Genomic DNA, 22383 nt, shown 5'->3' with positions numbered 1-22383 from the left:
TATAGAATGAGAGGTAAGATGTGAGTACAATAGCTAAATGTACCTTGTTTTTGAAGTAAACTTCAATAGGCAAGATGAAGCCTGCGTATCCAGACTCCTCCACTTTGTACGGTGGATCCTTGCACACTGAAAGCAAAGAGAAAATCTGACATTAAAATGAGGCCATCAACCTTCAACACAAGGTAACAGACAAAACATTAAAAAAAAAATCTCTCAGTGTGGGAACCTTCATGTAGCAACTGTCTGTGTGTATACTGGTGGCTGCTGCTTTGATGAACACAAAGAGTCCGAACCATCATTATATTTATGACGTTCTCTCACCGCTCTGGACTGTTATCTTTGCTTCTCAAAAGTCTTTTAGCCACTGAACATACTGAGCCACCAAACCTGCAGCTCCGTTCTCAGGAGAGCTCATTAACTCTCATTTCCATCTCATGCGCTGATGTATCAATGCAAAAAAAAAAAAAAAAAAAAGTGGAAATTTAGAACTGTAAAGCTTGTGAATGCACCCGGGCTCATGACAAGGTGAAGACTTCCTCCCTCCTTCACCCCCATGGGTTTTTAAAGACAAACACACTACTAGAGCTCAGGTGTTCTTCTCTGGAGGTGTATGTTTTTCAGTCCGTCTCCCAGTGGACTCTAAAGAAAAAGCACCAATTAAGCTCATGTATGTGGAGACCTGAGTGTGTTCAGTTGAAGAAGAGCTAACAGCAGTTCTAAAGCAGATCTTTAGATATTGTCAGCAGGGCTCCAGACTAACTTTTTTCCCCACCACTGTCCCAGAACCATCCTGAAAAACTATTTTAACCATCCTGAAGTGAATGTTAACTGTCCCAAAATAATAAAGAAAAAAGATTTGAGATGTTCCCAGTTAGACAAAGGGTGAAAATAAAGAAAGAGAGTTTGCCTGGGGTACCCCACTAATCAATAAATCTGTCCCTGCTGATGTTTGAGTGTTTTCTTTAACAATTTACTTTAAAGATTAGAAATGCTGCTTTCAGTAATAGTTAAATGTTTCCATGGTGAACAGTTTCATATTTATGTAGCCTACTATGTCTGCTGTTTCTGCTCCTGATAACCTATGGTGGTCTGGAAAGATTGTGGTATGCTGAATGCACTCATTTCTCCAGCAATCTCTCTTGTATAATTGTAGAAATAATTGTTATTAGTGTCTGTATATTTCTTAGTATTTCCCATTGTTAGTTTTAGTTGTGAGTCAGTAATTCGGGCCGCTGAGCAGCAGCGGACTGCAGCTCTGCTCTCTGCTATGTTCACATTTTAGAGAATGTAATTAATATTTCCCTCATTAATGATGTATTATTTCAGCACCCGTGACCCATCTGCTATCAATCAGAATGTTAATTTTTAGGGCACTCGACTGCTGTGCCAGCATGAGAAGATGCGCTCCGTTCTAGTCAACACTTGGTTCAGTTTGTCATTTGCTAAGCGATAGTTTGAGATAAATAAATAAATAATGAAATGAGATCTCTTTGGTTGCTGTTAGTCTTGAGTCCTGATTGTCAATCTGATGCAAACTTCTAAATCAAATCCTTTTTTTTGGGTACTCTGTTCTTTTGATAGTGGACTGCATGAATGGGAGGATAGTTTTTTTTTTTAGTTTGGAAGCAAACAGACTGAAATGTGAAAATTACACACAATTACAGAGCTGACAAGTCCCACATTCCCCACCCCCTAAAAAATAGAAAAAGCTTTCACAAAAGCTTTTGTTATTGTACCATCTCCTAAAAACACACTTCATTTTCTAAAGGTCAAAGTCCTTTATTAGATTTTCGATGTGCAGTTCAGGGTATTCTTTAAAAAAAATGGGACGATTCTTTTGGCTGATTTGATGGCACTGCACCATCAAAATCTACTCCAGCACCACCTATTACACTATTGTGTCCACAAATTGTATCCGTTACTATTATGTCATTGTGAGTCATTCAATGTGGTTTTCATTTGTACTGTCACAATGTGGACCCTATGAACGCAGTTATTGATCCAAATAAACAAACAATCCAACATATGTTACAGGTCTACATATGTCAGGTAGTTCGGTAGATAAATATAACTACTAACAATTACATAATGGGAATGGTAATTAGGACAATGCTTTCATTATCTGTTAATCTGATGATTACTTTCTTTATTGATTCATTGTTTGGTCTGTAAAATGTTAGAAAATAGTGACAATTGCCCTTAAAGGTTTCACAGAGCCCAACTGCTCATTTTGTCCACCCAACAGTCCGAAATCCAAAGATATTCTGTTTACTATCACACATGAAAATCCTTGTGTTGGAGAAGTTGCAACCAGCAAATGCAGACTAAGGCTTGAAATTTTTTATGTTGGTGCCGCTACAACGTCTGATACAAAACAATCCTTTTTTTCCCCCCAATATGCTTCTTGGCTGAATAGCATGAACACATGTTACTATGAAAACACAAAGCTTTAATTTAACAAAATAAGCTCAAGGTCGCAAGTCCCTCAATGCTTACAGTAGTAACACAAACAGCAGCGGAACAATGAATGAATTGATAGGTATTCATCTGTAAAGTGGACACAGTCGGAGCACCAAGAAGTAATACAGTTTGCCTTTCAGTGATGTTGGGAGATCTTGCAAACACTTAGCATCACTGTGCTCTCTTGTTTGATTTTTGGAGCCCCGCCCCTTCAGGGGAGTAGCGGTGATTGATGGCTTGACGGACTACGCTGAGGTCCGCATCACCTCTTTGGGGCTCCGAGCCATCCAAAACCCAACACCGCTGAGCAAATATTATGGGTTAGAGTTAATTGTGCAAGAGGGTCAGGTTCAATTACAGACGGCTAAAGGAGCCCATTCACCGATGCACCTCTATATGAACCGAGGTTGAGACGGAGATGAGCTGAGCCGTCCTGAAATGGAAAGAAAAATTCACACTCGAGCACATGAACTCTGTACATGTGTTGGTATATTTTTCTTATTTGCATGGATAACTGAGCAGACGTGATGTCATGCTGAGATACTTCAGCGCAGTTACGGTGAACTACACTGACTGATAGAGGCCAATACTAATATCAATATTTGAGTGTTTAAAAATCTGCTAAATACTGTATATCAGTAGAGATTTTTAAAGCACACATCATAAACAAATATACTGCTATTTTGCATTTGTTGTGATTTTTCCATTAGTATTTCCCCCTTTTGCTTTAATGACAACATGCACTCAAACTGGCATGAACTCAAGTTTATTCAAAAACCTGATGAGCCACATTATCCCAACATGAATCTACTGAATCAACTCAACTTCTATTCATCTTCATCCTCATTATATACTTCATTATATATTACTGCAGGAAGTTCCATTCTATCATATTCTATTTTTAAAACATGATTTGGGACATCTGACATTAGTTTGCATAATTGGTCAATGACAAAAAAATACAAAAGTGTTCTTGGACATTAAAAGTAAAATGACAGTGTGACACAGGCCTCTTAGTTTGACAACACTGCCTGTTTTACTGTGTGTTTGCAATGCCATTTAGAGATGGCGCCATGTAACTGAAGATCATTCATTCATTCATTCATTAAGCCCATAAACATGTGTGTGGCGTCCATAGAAAATGCAGTGCTTTCAGTGGACTTTTTAATGCTTACTGTGCAATCGTCACATTGCTGCCATCAGTGTTTTCTGATGTAGCCCGTCTAATGAGGATGTCCCCCGTCTGTGCAATCAATGCAGTTCTTAATGGTGTTTTGTTATCAGTTATTTTGCTAATCTTTGTCAAACACTGAAGATGACTCCATGCTCTCTACTCGGCAGGACACAAACTCTCAGCTGAGTGCACGCACACACACACACACACACACACACACACATATTCATACAAAGCATGTGGGGGCGGGACTGATATGGACAGATAAGCATATTTCTCTGTCATGTTTGGAGGCTAGCAGTAATGTATAGCGAATCACAACTTGTTAATCAAAACTATTTTATTAGATTCAAACACTAATATAATAAAGTAGCCAGCTGGACTTCAATGAGTAGTTGGATGTTTGGCAGGCAGCCGGCACTTAGTTAAAACTCATAAGCCAAATGCTGTTAAAACACAAACAACGCCTCTTTCCTACTGTAGTAAGACAGACGATGAGCTGCAACCTTGTTTTCAACAAAACGAGCCATTCTCCGAGCTGGACAGATGACATCGGTCTCCATGTACAGTCAGCTGTGAGACAAGTGTGCCGGGACCGTCTACAGCTCAGTTTCCTCACCAAAAAGCTGTAGTTGGCACTAGAAAAACCACGAGAAAGAGAATTCTGAGCTGCAACAGAAAAGAAGGGAGGAGGAGGGCAATGCCTCGTCAGACTCCTGACACAGTCACAGAGAGTCTTTTCAGAGAGGCGGGAATATCCAGGTATACAGATATAATATATTCAGCCTATTGAAACTTGTTATCTAAATGAATGATTTTAATGGCATTGAAAAATCTATACCACCTGCTTCAGTTGGGAATCAAACCCTGGTTTCACAGGTCTCTGCTACATGACAGTATATAAGCTGCTATTAATCATCAAAAGTATCGGTATCAGTATTGATATCAGCGATTCTGGCCCTGTATCACTTGGTATTGGATCGAAACCAAATTTTGCGGTATCGCCCCACCCCTACTGGAAATTTGAGACACAGTCACATTTATAACAGGTGGCTGCAATTTGAGTTACTTGAACAAGCCTCTGGCCCCTGTTCACATGACATTAACATGCGTCTTGGGTGATCCGATCACAAGTGGACGGCTCTTAAGTATGTCAGTTCACACCTGGCATTAGAATGCATCTCTGCATGCATCTGATGTCACCACTTGTGATCGGATCTCACTGCCCCGCTGTACATGCAAATAAACACGTACGCCAATGTGTTGTTGTTTTTAAACTGGCGGGTGGCAGCGATGCACGTCCGTTGCCTTGTCTGCCGGACAGTAAAAGAAGATCGAAAAGACCTTGTCGCTGTTTTCACTATGAGTTATTGTACATAATATGCATACATAAGTATAACAGTACATCATTTGCATACATGCAGCAGTCAAGCAGTAGACAAAAAAGTGAGGTAAGCACTGAAATGAAAAATCTTGATACTATTAACAGATTTTTTTTACAAAAATATCTGCAGATGCCAGTGCTGTTAGTTGATCATTTATGCCTGTGTTTGTTCATTTGTCTTTCACCTTTCATACTAACCTCCCACTACTGCTGCATTTATATAGTTTCTATTGTTTACACCTCTACAATAATCAAACTTTAAGCCTTAAACTTAAATATATGATTTTCAGCTAATTATAGAGCTGGTTAATACAACTGTTCTCATTATAGGAAGGCTATTATTACTTGATGGTATGATGACCTAATAATAATAATAATAATAGAGGCTGAATATGAACATGGCTGTTGAAACTGTAGAAGTCATTACATCCCTCCTTACATATAGGACTTAGTTTCCTTCCCTTGAAATTTTCCTTGAGTAGGCAAAATTATAGACTACAGTGCCAACATACACACACACACCTAGCTTACTTTGTAGGTAATGTTATTTCTGCGGCACATGCATTTACTTTTTTTCCCCTGTCGTGCCATGACCTGCTCCTCTCATTACGGTTACGGGTTTGGCTGCGATAATAATTGTGAATACAGTACTATGAAAAGTCACATTTAACAATCTGCAACACACTGACAATAGAACTTCAGTTAACCAAGAGTTAAGTTGGTCAAGTGCCATAAATTTGCTTAACTTTGATTGCTGACCTAGAAATAGTGCAGAATCTTAAATATTTCTTCTTTACTCTACATGTCATAACTGCCTTTGTTTTTAAATGTTTCTGAATCCTCAAACTTTATGATTATTTCCAAGTTTATGTTAAAATATTAGAGATTTTCAATGTGGTCTCAGACTTTTAGATCCTACTGTATGTTTGGCATTTCTGTACTGACGCTTCTTGTTTCTCATCAGCAGACATATACACCAAAGAAGGTATAGCTGTGATCAGATAAGACGCAGATCATGAGTAGTAATGTCCCCAGTTTGCGTCCAGCCAAGGACCTTTGTTGCATGTTGTTCTCTGTCTCACTCTCCCCCATTTATGTCCAAAAATAATAATGACAAAAAGAAAAGACAGCTTTATATGCATTCCCATTTCCACACTTCACTAAAACCTTACAATTATGTTGGTTTCTATGAAAGGCATTCTGGGAAATGTAAGAATGAACTACCTTGACATCACAACATCATCAAGAGTGCATCATCATGCTATTGTACCATTTTTTATTTTGTAATGTGGAAAAGATTTGTATTTACAAAATATACTCAAAAAATTATTTTCTGTTCCAGGAACCACAAAATTAGCCAATCTTGATTAGTCTGCAACTTTTTATGATCAATTAACAATTTCAGTCATTTTCAAGTAAAAATGCTGTAAGAACTTGATGCTTTCTTTGTCATTTATGATGATAAACTGAAGATCTTTGGTTTCTGGGTAAATTTAATGAGCATTTTTTAAAAACCATTAATTGAAAAAATAATTGACAAATCCATAGTGAAATGTCATTTGAATGTTACAAAAAATGTGACAATACACACATGTAAATATAAATATATCACTGATGTTCTCAGAAATAATCTCAAGTGGCATTTAAAAAAAAACTAGATAAATGTGTATTCAAATCTACCAGGGTTCCTCTAATGTCCTACAAAACTAAAACCTACTGTTTGTTCATTTAAAAAAGCATTTCTGCAATAACAACATTTCAGCAAATCTAAGATGTGGAGACACTACTGTCCAAACTCGGTCATGAAAACCCTAGATGTGTCGTAACTCAAAAATTGTCAGGTACCAGTGAGAGCAAAAACCCCCTGAGGCTTATGAAGACATGAGATAAAATAAGGAAATGTGAAAGAGAAGTCAGTGCAGCGGGGTTCAGTAGTTCAGGTTGAAAAGGTTACTATTATCTGAAGGAGCGTCTGAGAGGCAGAGATGCACAAAGCGACCACTGACCTGTAACGGAAAACTTGCCAGCGCTCACAGAAGCTTTCAAAGGAGGGACAGGGCCGTGTCGTTTATTAACATGGCCTTGGTTTAAACTGAGATGCCAATCACAGAACAATGCCAGTCACTATGTATTTGCCCTTTCCACTCAGACTGGGTTGTAATGAGGCCGGGCTAGATGGCAAGGCTTGACCATAAAACAAAAGCCTGGAAATCAGAAATTCTTTAGTGACTCTTGTGGTTCACATATGAGCTCCTTCCACTCACTGATTAACTGTTAATCATCCACTCTTTATCCTAATGGAAGCATTCAACATCAGCTGTCCAATAAATGCCAGCATTTGTACAGGAAGTGTCCATGTTTGGAGGGAGACAAAGAAAAAATATGGTTTCTGCAGTGTTGAATCAATGATTGAACAAAACAAAGACAGAAAGTTGATGGAAGTTGTTAAAAAGTAGACTAAAACAGATAAAAACCAAACAATCATGTGACAGAGGGACAAATCAACAAATTAACTAATTACTTCCCCTAAAATACTTATTCTTCAGAAGTTGATTTAGCTGCTTGACTTGTTGCATTCAGGAGCAGCATCTTGCCTTCAGTTAACATTATGTCTGGTCAGTGATGTTCGCTGACGAAGTCGTTCTTAGAAAAAAAAAACAAGACTGAGAGTCTACAGCCACACTAGCAGCTCTGTGAGGCTGTACATGGAAACAGTGCTGCTTTGAGCTAAATGCTAACGTAAGCGTGCCAACATGCTCGCAGTGACCGTGCTGACACGCTGATGTTAAGCAGATACGTTTACAATGTGCACCATCTTTGTTTAGCGTGTTAGCGTGTTAGTACAGCTGAGGCTGACTGAGACAAATCGGAATTTTGACCTGCTGAAGGCACTAGATCATGAATGTTACAACCAAATTTAAATCCAAGAGCTGTCGAGACATTTCCCTCAAAACCACTAATCTGAACCTCATGGTGGCACTGGAGGGAAAACCAGGCGTTCACCAAAAGTCAGTAGGATCCATCATTCGGGGGGGAATGTGAATGTCTATAAAAATTTCATGGCATTCCATCACAGTTGTTGAGATATTTCAGCGTGGACCACATTGGTTGAGTGTCTGACCAACAGACTGACAATGTAATCCCTAGAGACACACCACTAGCATGGCTAAAGAGTAGCAGATTTATGCACTAACATTTACCTACAATCCCACAGTAGAAACACCGACAAAACAACTGAGACAAACTACAAAAAACAAACAGCACAGCATACTGACATTTATAGAAAATAGGCAGGTGAGTAAATCCAGCTTGTGAATGATCAGCTGCTCTGCAGTGGACAGTGAACAGGTAGCTGAGGTCATACTAGGCCAGCAGGAATGACAGAGAATGAGCTGCTCTGTGTCCTGAGGAGAGTCAGTCTATTGCATTACTGCAGGCCAGAGTAACATGGACCTTCTCCACTAACCTTGTGATAGATGATAACTACATGTAACAATGGTAACGCCACACAACAAAAACGGTGACTGTAGCCTCAGAGGGCTTTGAGGACATACAAAATTAACCTCTTCCTCTCACCCTCTTCCCTACCATAGATCCATTTCTGTCTTTTTGGGAGGGGCAGGGGATCTTTAGGGGAAGATAGTAGGTCAACAGCATATGCCACATAGAAGTGGTATACATCATCTGAAAGCTGGGAACCTGAAGATTAGATTTGAGATGCAGGTCAGTACTGTGTGTCAAGTTTTTCTAGTCATAAATCTGTGATAAACATCATGTTTTGGTTAGGTGTCTATTCAAATTTTGGACGTTTAGAGTGTGTAAGGGCTTGTTGCACAGATTTGGTGCAAAATGTAATCATTTGACCACTCAAGAATTGATACAAAATGGTCAAAAATCCCTCCAAAATACCACATAAGACCTTGAGGAACGCCACAGAAAAATTCATGCTGTGCTTTGGTATCAAAAACTTTAGACATTTGGAGATTTCTGTAAGAATTGCATTTTTTGGCGACTGGATGGTGAGCACTTCTGTTCTGGAAATTGCTCAGAAACTCCTTATTGTCAGTATATCTAGGAAAGCCATACATCCTCTTAATGCCCTCAGTCTCTAGTTTGTGGTTGTAAAGTTTCATGAGGCTGTGATTATCCTAGAGGTCACAATAGGTCATTTTATACAGTGAGGTCAAGTTTCAAAAAAATGGTCTCACTACAATGAAATGGCTACTATGGGGACTAACATCGTCGCACGTGAATACAAGTGGACTCATTGAATCCACAAGAGTCTCAGCATTCCGGTCATACCCAACTTATGCAATTCCAAGACTGTTTATGGCTCCAGTGTGCAGAAATATTAAAATACACCATTTTTAGAATAGGTGAAAATAACACATTTATACTGCATGCAAATAACTGCATATTTTTTTCCCCAAACTGCATGGAATTAGCATAAAGTGAGTATGTCTGTGAAGGGAGACTCATGGGTAACCATAGAACACATTTTCATTCAGATCTCTTGAGGTGAGAAGTCTAGGGACCCTTTGAAAATGGCCATGCCAGTTTTTGCCTCATCAAAATTTAGCCTAACTTTGGAGTGTTTGAGCTAATGAAATATATAGTGCATTTCATGATGAGATGCTGTAGTCAATCATGATTTTAACATCCTGACTAAATAGAAATATTCCACATTTTGCACGACTGCGTTTCTCATGTCACTGTGAATGTGAATGAACACTCTGAGCAGAATACTCCACATTTCTTCCAATTAATCTCTATAAATATAACAATATAGCAGTCTAAAACAGAGTACTCATGATGTGAGCTCCTCTAACAGTGGTGGGTGGTGATTAGCAACTCAGTAGGGATGGAGTCTCTGGATGACTGAGCACACTCTCTTAAAAACAACTACACACACTACCGTTTTTCTCCACAGTCCTGCAGGAACTCCGCTGACCCCGACGACCTCACACTAATCAGCTAACAACAAGACTCTAAAACACAAACGGGGTCATGATTAATCTGCGAAGATTAAAAGACCAGATCGCAAGAAACATCCAAGTTAGTGTTGTTAGCCGACTCGCTAGATAAGAGGCACCGCAGGTGGCCAGTCTGGGGCAGTTAAAGGTTTGAGCAGGGGTCTGGAAAAACAGCTTACACCCCTCACTCCTCATCATCATGAAGAAAAACATCTTCATTTGGTTAAACTGTGGCTGATTTCAAACAATCAATTCAAAGAATGTGCTCATATTATTGAGAGTATCATCTTCCTGCAACACTAAAGCAGAGTATTAAACACAGACAGAGGCATAATTGTTAAAAAAAATAACAATTTAAAAACAGAAACTGGATGACAAGAAATTACAAAATAAACACCATATGTACACCATGGACTAAAACCTCATAGGTGAGAAGCCACACCCACCTCATGGGACCAAACACAGATGAAAAGGAGGACAGGAAGGGAAGTGAAGGGTGGGGGTTGAGGTTCCAAATTATAGGGATGCTCCATGGGATTGCCAGTAGACCCCCATGCTGCACCTCCCTCGAGAACCATTATGTGTGGATGTTATGATGTTTGTTGCTGCATCTACTCAAGTCATCTTACAGGTCATATCCTGAAAATACAGTCATCATATGCCATTAAAATAAATGTTATCAGCTGCTCCACTGTAAACTAACTTTGGACTAACGTTAGCAGAACCCAAGACCAGTTGACCAACACAAGCTGAAGCATTAAACAACTTCAACCAACTCTGGGGTGAAGATAACTTGATGCTCAATCTGTTTCACTTCAAAAACCCTGCGCCTATTCAGCATCTTGGACAGCGATGGCTTTCTGCTGGAGCTAACGGTGCAGCACAGAGGCTACTCTCCACTGCCGCAGCACTCCACCTCCCTCTCTCCTTCCACCAGAGCAAACACACCAGCTTCTGTTTTTACAAAAGATATTTAACCAGTGATGTTGGTCAGTAAATTCCATTTTGTTTTTCTCATACAGGCAGAAGACTGTAAGAGACTTTCAAATGAATCAATTAATGCAGTTAACTTTTTAAAATCAAAACACTGTGGACCATTTATAACAGCCATTTGTTTTTCATATTGTATTTCAGTAGACTAAGGACACCAGTGAATGGTTTGGCACACAGTATACTGGAGTAAGACTAAAAATAGTTCCCCCCTTTTCTATTAATTCAATCAAGAATTGATTCAGAATTGAATCAGACACCAAGAATCAGAATTGAATCGTGAGATTCCCAAACACTCCCATCCCTACAATTCCACTTTTACACAGTCATGTGTTTCCACTAAATTGCTAAACGATGCTTTTCTTCTGATTACAACAATGTTCACCGTGATCAACACAAACATCTCTGCTTTCACTGACAGTGGAAATGTGTTCAGTTTGGTTTTGACACTGAAAGAATGGCCGACCACTATACAGGACAGGATGCAAACTTCACATGTTGTTACAATCCTCAACCGTGACAGACTTAACTTAACCAGTCAGCACCGGTGGCCATCTTTCCCTGACATTCAGCTACATTCGTCTCCTCCAAATTCAGCATCTTCTGACTACATCCTTCTTATCTTTAGAAGAATCTTGGAAGCCCTGCAGCCAACCTGTATGAGAAACAGCACAGCTTGCCTTTATCTTTGCACTAGTGGTTGATATTTTCCTCTTCTGTTCCTTTTGGCAGCACCACCTCCGACAGCAACATACTGTGACATCCCTCTCTGCCTTCTGCTTGGGAGGTTGATTTGGCTTCCTTGCTCAGGAGCTCAGGAGCTGGTGGGCGGGGCCGGAGAGGGCGTCAGGAAACTACCTGCACCTGGGTAGTTTAGGCCTCAGCCTATTTGGGTGGCTTCCTTGTTAACCTCTTTCTCTTTTCTTCCTCCCATCCCTCCAGCAGCCATATGGGTTAAAGTTTTGTGTTTTGTCTGCACACATCACACACACTTCACTCATCCACACACTGCATTCATTACTAACCTTATCACTATATTACATTTTATCTTAAGTTGACAATAAATGTCATTTTACAAACTCTATTCATGTGTGATCCCCTTTTTTTGTCGCTGACTCTGAGCCAGTTTGTGACGATACAGTCGGGGTTGTGGATCATTGAGGCTGTTTTGTAGTTTGTCCACATGTGCGCTAATAGTGTTGTGTTGCCTCAGACAGCTGTACAGCTGGGGCTCCCTGAGACCTCACATGTACAGACATGCTGGTGAGCAGAGGGTATCAACATACAGCTGAGCTACACAGAGAGAGCTAATGGAAAGGTTACACTGATTATAATCAACGGGATTCATCTTCACATCAGGAACATTTTCACGGCAACCTGCCATTACATTATGAGATGTTTCTATAGCATGGTAGTGGATTTTAGCCAGAGGAGAAACTCACATGTAATCTTCCTATTTGACTTGAATATTTTTTTGTGGAAAGTGGAAATTCTGCCGTTCTGCACAAAAGGAAGGTCATTAAAATCATTAGTGTTGATCCTCTGGGGACGACACATAACCATTGCAAATTTCATGGATATTTAATCATGAATTGCAAGACTTTGCTGTGAACTGTTAGTCGAGGAGTAACACTGGTCTGACGGTGGTGCTGCACAAGAGATCAGCAATGTATGGACAAACCGGTGCTGCCGTTTTCAGCAATGAAAAACAAACAAACAAGAAATCAGTTGACAGCATGAAGCATTTCATTTCATACTGCTACAATGCCACTTAAATAATCTGTGGCATTTTCATTTTAATAAATGCTTAAATGTCACCTGTGCTTCTCTCCTTGATGTGACTTCATATACAGCCTGCTGATGAAAGCTTTAACATTTGCTGTGTTTAATAACAGGTATGGTGTGTCTTTCTGGTAGTGGAATTAGCTTGCTGTTTGAAACACAGCTCTGATATACTCAAAAGATTTTAAAATTTTGTAACCAGCAAAAGCTACTGTGCCTGAACAGATGAACACCATCAGACGCCTACAACACATCAAGAGAAAATCCAAGAAAAACCAGACATCAAAGTGCAGCCAAACTTCTTGCCAACAACACCAATATGAAAATCTGGGATTCCCCCCCTTTCAAATCTCTTTTTTGTGCAATGTAGCTGTTGAACAATGAAGACTTGTGAGTCAGTGACCTTTTACTAAGCTAAAGAAGAAGCTGTCAATATCCCTCATTGTTTGTGTTGGCAGGACTTTGAACAGCATCATTTGGTAACTTGTTAGACTGCAATGATTACTTTTAGTTCTCTGAAGTGACTGGAAACAAACCACTTTTCCAAACTTTCTCCACTTCAAGCAGCTGACTGGAGACAGTGGTGAGTGAATAAGAATTGGTGTCACTGCTGCAGACTCTCCTCTGCTCCCTGTGTCGGTGTTTGACCTAGGGCGGGGCTCGGCTGCTCCCACACACCCACGCGCGCGCACGCACGCAGAGCAGACAGCACAACAACTATGCTCATTACTGTAAGAGCAGTAAAACCTCTGTGCAGTGAAAAGCCAATACGTATTTTATCAAACCAGCCGTTCAATAAGCATGAACATGTAGAAAAGCCGATATTTTTAAGTGCTTTGCCCGCAGTGTCCCATCCACCGCATGTATGTTTTACACAACAGCACACTGGCTGAGCTAATAGCTAGTTGTTACAAACAAGTTAAAATGAAAGCTGGCTGTATGTAGCCTAACAGTTTATCTTTGCCACAAATATTAAAATTTGGCAAATTCTTCTTCTTGAGACAAAGCAGCTCCTCCTCTCTACCAGCAGTACCTGCAGCAGTAAATCACATCAGCAGCAGAGGAAAGACTGATACTGGTAGTGACTGATGTCTATGTTCTTCATTCTTTCTAAACTTCACTCAGTATTTTCATGTCAGAAATATTATTTATTTTATTGACATTTTAGATTTGTTTCCAGTGAGATATTATTGAGTTTATATAATGACTTTGTTGTTGTAAACATTACTGTTTTTGCTCTGGAAACATTTAGTTATATTTAAAATGTAAATCAATTCTAATCCTGTTCTGATTACTTCAGGGCATAGCGATAACTTCATCAGTGAGCATATTTGTTTGACTTTTCTTCTTGCTAATGTCTGAGTGTACTGTGAAAAACTACAACCAGTGTTTTTCACATATTATAAATATGTGAAAATGGATAGTTTTTATTCAAATAAAATCAAATTTTCTTGGGGGGGGGGGGAGACCCCCAAACCCACCAACTGTGTAGAGGCATTTCATTACTTGAAATTTATTACAACTACAGCTATCTGGGCCTCCAGAGTCCTTCTGCTGTCAAAAGCTCCTGTAAATTATCACACTCACGGCTCAATGAACATGAATAAACCTATCTGGAACTATTCGAAAGTACTTTTAAAGTCATTTCGCTGCTGGTGTGCACAAATACGGGTCCTGGCAACATGGACTCTGCACACGCACAACAGCACCGCCGCTGAAAAAATACCTAATAGAAACACTGAATAATGATGTAGGTTTGTCTTGATTACAAAAGGAGTTCCTAAAAATCCTATTTTATTACAATTCATTGCAACATTAACACATTTCATTGTATGTCTTTTATATATATTTTATTTTACCCTTGTAAAACAAACCTTATTTGATTGTCTTCTAACATATTATTGAGAACAAAAATAATTCAACATCCTTCCTGCTGATACAGGAGAGGTACAGATAGTGGTCAAACATACACAAAAAGCTGGAGCATTACAAAGGGAAATGCTACCTGTTTTGTGATGACAGTTGTGTTTTTGTATTTTAGCTATGTTCAGGGCTAAAGGGGAACTTCACTATAAGACGGAGAATAATATGATATAAAACAGAGAAAAGAAGCAAAATCTGACATTTGACAAGCTGGAAGCAGAGAGGTGTTTGTGCTTGATAATGACTTTTGATTGTATTATCTGTTGATTGATTCAATTAAACCAGTGTAATAAAACAAGTGTTAGTTGAGGTAAATAATTTCACCTTTTGAGTTCTATTAATTTCCCTGCTGAAAAGGGAGGCCATGGCTCCTTTTCGTGAGTCCTGACGACAATATTCCAGCATTGGTGTGTGGAGGTTGGAGACTGTAAATAAAAGACAAATGTTTTATGGCAGGGGCGAGTGAGAAAGGAGTGAAAGACCTGCCAACAGACAGCCCATATAAACCATGCTTCAATAAACCACTTCCTCCAACCTCCTTTCATTGACTGAACCGAGGGAGAGCCGGCATTTACAGCTCAGTTCCTGTTATTTGGTGGTGGCTACCCCGACTATCAGCACCTCCTCCCCCCTTCCCCATCCTTTCATGCCGGCAGCAGCAGCCAGCCTGCAGCTTTCATGGCTCTTGCTTTCTTTGTGTTTCACCTATACAAGTAGGTATGATTTCTGAGGAATCGTAAAACAATTACTGGCAAATTCCTGCAGCTCTTTGATTTCTGCCAGACACTGGAAGAGGGGGACAAGGAGGGGGGGGGGTCTCAGGGTCCTTTGCTCACCATGTCGGTTATTTTCCTTCTCATATTTACTACATAATGTACACACACTGAATCTGAAAGTGCTCCATCATAGAAGGTCTCAGAAGAGTCTGAATCATAGAGAAACTACCAACTGGATCACATGATCTGGTCTGGTTTTTCTTGACATGTGTCCTGTGGGTTTCCCAGTAATATATCAAACTGGACTCTTCCTCTTCCTTCATTTAAAAAAGGAACAGCTGAAAGTTTTGGTTAATCATTGAATAATTTTTCAGCGAACAAGGGCACAAACAATGATCTGTCAGAACGTTTCCATACACTATAGTCACCAGGTCACTACAGGTTGGATGGAATTATTTTAAATATGTAAATGCGTCGCTCCGTGTAATGATCTCCTCTTTCATCCACTTTCCTCATGAGGTTTTTTGTCAAGCACGTGCCTACATGTGACAAGACTGAGAGTCTACAGTAATGTTAGAGCCTCTGTGAGGCTGTACGTCAGCTAAATGCTCACATCAACATGCTAACGTGCTTTTTTGTTGATTTAGCTTGTTAGCATGCTAACATTTGCTAATTAACTGTAAACACAAAGTACAGCTGAGGTTGTATTGAGACATAAAGCAGAGTACTGGACAAAATTTAATTTTACTAGATGATGACACTAAATGAAAAGTCATAGGATCAACCGGTTACATGCATGTAAATGTAAGTGTATGCAAACACACTGAATGTTCCTGTACACTGACCAGGCAGAGGAATAAAGAGAAATATGGTTAATAACCAACAAAGGAGACAGGAAGAAAAAAATGCCAGAGTCTATTTAATTGAAGTTTTAGGAGAATTTCAATCTAGCCTGAAAGCTGTATTCATTTTTTTGGCCACTTGGGGGTTGAGAAGCTCACCACTGATAGATGGACTCAGAGCAACATTAGCATTCATTTAGAATCGTGTTTCTGGCCATGTGACAAATACAAGTCCAATATTCACTCTCATTATTTTAAGCCTGGGATGAATTGAAAATGTGTGGGGGTATTTCCACACTGGCTGAAAGAAAGAAAGAAGAGAAGAGAACTGCAGAGACTAATTCTAATTTAAAGAGAATTTAAAGATGTCTGATGGAAATGGTCGGGCAGCATTTGAAAGCTAGAATAGACGGGAGGCTGCTTCACAGCTCGCAATACAAGTATTTCAACTGTGCACGCATGCACGCAGCTGATTGGCTTCTTTTTTAGCAAGTTCATCAATCTCCAGTATTGTAATCACTCGTAGGGCGGAACACTTAATAGCAGAGGAGACTTCTTGACATGTTGCATGCTTCATTATGAAATGTCACTGGGATTTTACTAAAAGGATGGAAGCTATGATGATGTCAGAGAGTCAAAACAGTGGAAGACAATAACAATTCACAGGACAGCATCCTTCATCTCCTGTGAGGATATCAATACCAGTATCATCACATTTAACAAAGCCACAGCAAAAGAGGAAAGGAATGCTCTGCAGCTTCTGAGACATATTTCAGCCTGAGGATCTGCATCTTATGTATAGGTCACTGCAGTGACTTGACTTATGTGGTATGTGCACACAAGCCACAAATTAAGCCTGAGTGGAGGATGAGGGAAGTTAAAAGGTTTCATGCGAGCGTTCCACAGAGCCCAGGAGATGGCCAGAGGCTAACATGTTGGCCCAATCATTAAAGCATCAATCTGTGTGTGTGTGTGTGTGTGTGTGTGTGTGTGTGTACACACTGTATGGGGCTTATACTGTCACCAATCTGGCTAACAGAACACTCTTTCTTTAAGGAAACGAGATACTCGCTCACTGTTAACACATTCCCTCGACTATTGTTGTCTACTTTGTCTTCAGTTACAGAAAGTCGGTTTCTCTGAGGTCTTTTTTTTTTAAAAAGCCTCAGATCGGAGGTGTGCATGCATGCAGCTTTAAATAGTTTCAAAGTGTAATCGTTGATGAAACTTTTAGAAGTCACAGGCAGCGATAATTTGGAAGTATTTTCAGACGTTAGGTTTGACTATTTGAAGAGAAAAGCCGTCCGGGGTTAAGACTGACCTATAGGTTTTATCTCCTTGAATAAAGAGCAGTGCATAGCCGCTTCCCTAAAGGCCTCGCCAAGGGATACATAAGATTGAAGACAATCACAGTCATTTTATGATATCACATAAATAGATCACAGCTTCTTACAAACGATATGATGAGTAACTGCTGGTAAACATATGTGTCCGTGCTGATCCTCAAGATAAGAGAAGATAGGGCTGAGATTTTTCTAATAGGGGTGTAAAAGGTACTGTGTTATCTTTCTGAAACGTTCGGTAGAGGAGCTTACGTTTGCTTTCTTTAGTATGGTACGCGCTGTGAGCCAAATATTTACTATTGAATTAGCCTCATGCACTCTAGAGCAAGTTCCAACGGAGCAGCTTTGGCAGTTGGACAATCCATGTTGGGTTAGCCCTCTGGATGTACAGCTCATACAGCACATGTCTAAAAATAGAGCTGGAAGAGCATCTATCGCTTCTCTTAACTTTCTGTTAAGTTACAGTGACGTTGGACTAACAGGAGGTAGATCAGACCAGTACTGTGTGCAGACTTTTTTTTGCAGCTGGGTATGTTTCTGGAAACATAAATAATCCAACAAGACTGTTTGAATCTTAGTATAATGTTTCTGAATGTACAGTATGATGTGCCTGCCTTGTAGAAATGTGAACAAGCTGTAGTTGTCCAGGAATGATCCACTGTTCTGTATAAACTAGCACACGCTGCAGCTCTACATGAACAACCACGAGCTGTAGTCTTCCAGGAATCACTTTAGTATCAGAATATTCTTCTGACATTTGTCTTGCGTTTCACATGAATAACAAAACACAACATTTAACCAAACAACAACATAAATACTACTACATATATTACATCAGACATTATGAATAAGTGGCTGCAGTGAATCAATTTACTCCACTGTCTTGTATAAACTAGCACAACCCACAGTTGTCCAGGAATTATTCATGTCCCTATATGATGACACAAGTTTATTCATTAGGATAAACCCCTTGAGATGAAGCATTTCCTTTTTGAGAGATGACTACAACTTGTAGTCCTCCAGGAATTATCCACTGCCCTGGCAATTGACAGATTATTTACATTTTTCAAAATAAATGACAAAAATGTTATTCTGTTTCTTCCATTTTCCCTACTGTATAAAAAAAAAAATGTATCAAACCATAGCCCTAAAACTGAGGTTACACCCTCACTTCTAATGCTAAGTTTGTAATACTTGAAAAGCATGAACACTGACATGTAACAGTTTTTGATTACAAAGCCAGGCAGGTTGATACAGCACCTCACTCTTTTTTTTTTTAAAACCAGGACAAATCTTAGTTTCAAGTGGATTTTTCCTTTAACAAAAAGCACCTTGGTCTTAAAAAAAAAAACACAAAAAGAAGCTCAGCTCTTCTGTGTCGTTCCTGCTCTGCACACACACCGCAAATCTCTCACTCTTTTCACTGAGCTCGCCCATTTCTTTCCCATTACACTGTGTCTTACATCTTTCCATAAAAGTGACAATCCTCTGAAATATCACAAACACCTTTTAAAGGGATGCCATCTCCAGAGTAGATTAAACGCCCAGGCCGAGGCACCAAATGAGGTGCTTAAGCAGCGTGAGCCGCTGCCGCCTATTGCCAAAATAGCACCCCCCTTCACTGGTTCCAAAGAGCTTCTTTACCTCCATTTGTTGAAACGGCATTGCCATTTGGCCGTCTCCATGGCAACACCTCAACGCTGGCCCGTTAACCGCATGGCAATAATGAAGCGCGGTGGCAGCTTTACTGACTGATTCGTCATTAATCTTAATGTGTGTCTGGCAGCTTCTCTTGAGCGGCACAACAAATCACCATAGCGTGGGAGGAACAGTGGCAGGAAGTTACGCTCAGGGTCTCTTATCACTTGCTCCTTCTCACTGCTTTCTACAGTTTCACTGCTACACCTTATATGTGTGTGTGTGTGTGTGTGTGTGTGTGTGTGTGTGTGTGTGTGGAAATTCATCAAAGTGATGACACCTTGATAAGAAAGAACAGTCTTTGAGCAATAAGGAAACAGCTGATGTGGAAAAGCTGTTTGAAATCCCATCAAGCGTTCGCCGGCATGCCGTACGAGCCTTACCTGTCGTCAGCATCTTTACAAGGAGCGACTAAAGCTCAGCTGACGCTCGTCTAAACAACGCACACGCCTCTTAAATTAAAGCTGAGAGTGAGCCAAGTGGCGATGATAGATTTCATTACTCTTTGAAATCTGTACAAGAGGGTTTGAAATATGATTATGGCTTCCTCCTTTCACTTGCCCTTTTTTTTTTTCTTTTTTTTCTGTGAAACCCTGACAGGCCGTTGGGGATCCCTGCACATGACAAATGCTTTCCTGCTGCCATCCCAGCTGCAGAATCATGATGCAAGGTTCACACACCTAACCTCCACTTCTCAAACACTGCTGTCAGTTATTTAAAAAAAAGGAAGATGAGGGTGAAGATATCTCAGCGCGCGCACGCAGCTTTCATTCAAAATGTGTCAGGTCAGGTTGTTTATGTTTCGTACCTTAAAAACAATGAAATGATGAAAGAAATAATGAATTCAGGCATGGAAATCTTATTGTGCTGCCTTTGACAAACCAGATGAAACAGGGAGAAGTAAAAAAAAAAAAAAAAGACGTTCTGCTCCATTTAGTTTCCTCCCCGCGACGTCCCACTCCTCTAGTGTTAACTATCAGGTTTCCCAGGCTACGCGGCGTGTAACCAATCACAGCTACTCTCCTATACTCTCCGCAAAATATCCCTACTGTTCATAAAAGTCAAAGAAAATGAAGAGACTCCAAACATAGCACAACATAGCAAAAAAAAAAACAACAAAACGTTAGCGCTCAATTTATTCTGACAGCTTCACTCTGTGCTTACAATGTGTTTAAATGCCTTCTGTTATATAGCAGACTGGATGGGGAGTCATGCGAGATGTGCAGGTGAGTGACGGGCTTTCCTTCTCATGTGAGGAGGGAGTTTCACAGCTGTAAAGTGGGATGAATTAAATACTTTTTTATTTCTTGACAGACAGAGACAAGAGAAAAGAAGAGTGTGTGTGTGTGTGTAGTGAGATGTGAACTTGCTGGACCTTTCAGTAAAGAAAAAGAAAATAGTTTCAGCTTCTCAAATGTGTGGATTTGCTGCTTTTCTCTGTTTTATATTGCAGGATGTCAACATGACGTTATTGACACGATCGATGATGTAAAATTTAACTCAGTGGCTCTAAATCTGCAGATGAAGTGATCAAAGTCGTTTTAAAAAAACAGTGGAAGAGCGTACAAGCTTGAACTTTAAGACCATCATTTAACAAGCAGATTCTCTTGCGCAGTTTTTAACAAATGAAACCTCGCAGTCATTCTTCCTGATCTATTACACTCGGGGCTGTGTTTCAACTAGTAACACTGCAGAACATCTAAAGACCTAACAGACCAGGAAGTACTTTGGGCTTGCAATATGTCACCATGTAAAAATACACATGCCCCGAAGACATTGGAAAGATCTCATGGCACGTGTCATGGTGTGAGACTTATTGAAGGTTAAGTATTCTCCTGCTGGGCTTTAAGCCATAGTCTTCCAGCTGCATATCACATTTATCAAGATTGGGCTGGAGCGAAAAAAAAAAAAAAAAAAAAAAAAGTGCAGGGAGAAGGATGCAGTTTGCAGAAGCCAAAACTCATTTGGTACATTGTAATCAAAGGCTTTTAGGAGAAACTTTAAGCTTTGAAGGCTCCGTATCAGGAGATAAGAACTTGATTTATAGACTGCTTGGGGGCATTGGGGGTAGATGAAAACAGGAAAAGATTTCCAACATGCTTTGTGCACCGGGCTTGTTTCAAAAACACATATTTCTCAGATATTGTGACAGCTCAGAAATCCATCAATTTCTGGACTGGTTATCAATCAAGCATCCCGGTGATATATATATATGTACATGCCACATTAGACTTTAGGACCCCATCAGGTGTTCCCAGCAGCTCAGAAAGAGTTGGAAAAAAAGTGACTGTGATTGTTTGGGTCAACAAGCATACCAAATAGTCCCCCACTGCAGGAAGTAAAAGAGTCCTTCAGCACATTGCTTGCTGTGTTTCAGCCATGTCTAAACCTGTCTACTATCTGAAACTACACAGAAGGAACACAATGTAGACTCTGGTTTCCTTCCAGTCAAAATGCTGAGAAGCTTCCAAAGTTACTATAAAGGTTTTGTGCTTGCAGGAAAAAAAAAAAAGTTCAGCTGATGGAACTTTTGTTCACAACACTGATTGTGTTCAATGTCTTGGCGGGTAGAGTCGACACATTTTCTATCAACATTCAGCTCTTTAAGATGTACATTATCATCCATCTATATTCTAGAGTCCAATCTACTGCATGTTCTATATATTTCATCTCCTGCGAAGTCAAGAGAGCAGTGTGAGGAGGCAGGTCACACAGTACCATACATAGTTATTAAAGCTGGGATAGGTAGTGTTCTGGAAAAGGCACAAAAAAAAAAAAGACATAATTTGAAAATACAGCCTTCCTCCTGCAGCTCCCCCCCCCCCCCTCCTCTCCTCTGACCTAGGCCCCTCCCACCAGACAAGCATGGGCATATGCACGCGCTTCATTCACACACACACACACACACACACACACACACACACACACACACGCAACACAACAGTGTTTGGTAAAGCGCTCAAACACACAACTTTCTCTCAAGGCACAACAGCCTTTAGTAAACAGTAAACGGTAAACAGGACAGCCTCTCAACTGTTTGAAATCTGCCTCAAAAGTAATGAGCGTCCCATCTCTCCCTGCTTGAATTCGAGTGATAT

At 40.0% G+C, this 22383-nt stretch overlaps 1 protein-coding gene across 4 annotated transcripts in view; it reads right to left on the bottom strand.

Moving 5' to 3' along the window:
• The window catches only part of mllt3 (MLLT3 super elongation complex subunit), a 68130-nt gene that overhangs the window by 31337 nt on the left and 14410 nt on the right, over positions 1-22383 (bottom strand). For all 4 annotated transcript variants that reach the window (XM_044341677.1, XM_044341676.1, XM_044341674.1 and 1 more), the window contains exon 3: positions 44-126. In XM_044341677.1, coding sequence (XP_044197612.1) covers positions 44-126 — 83 coding nt within the window. The remainder of the gene's footprint in view (positions 1-43; positions 127-22383) is intronic.

The sequence above is a fragment of the Thunnus albacares genome, chromosome 22 (genome assembly GCF_914725855.1).
Source record: "Thunnus albacares chromosome 22, fThuAlb1.1, whole genome shotgun sequence".
Classification (NCBI taxonomy): domain Eukaryota; kingdom Metazoa; phylum Chordata; class Actinopteri; order Scombriformes; family Scombridae; genus Thunnus; species Thunnus albacares.
Note: the sequence above shows the minus strand (reverse complement) of the source record. Positions and strands in the feature narration are given on the sequence as shown.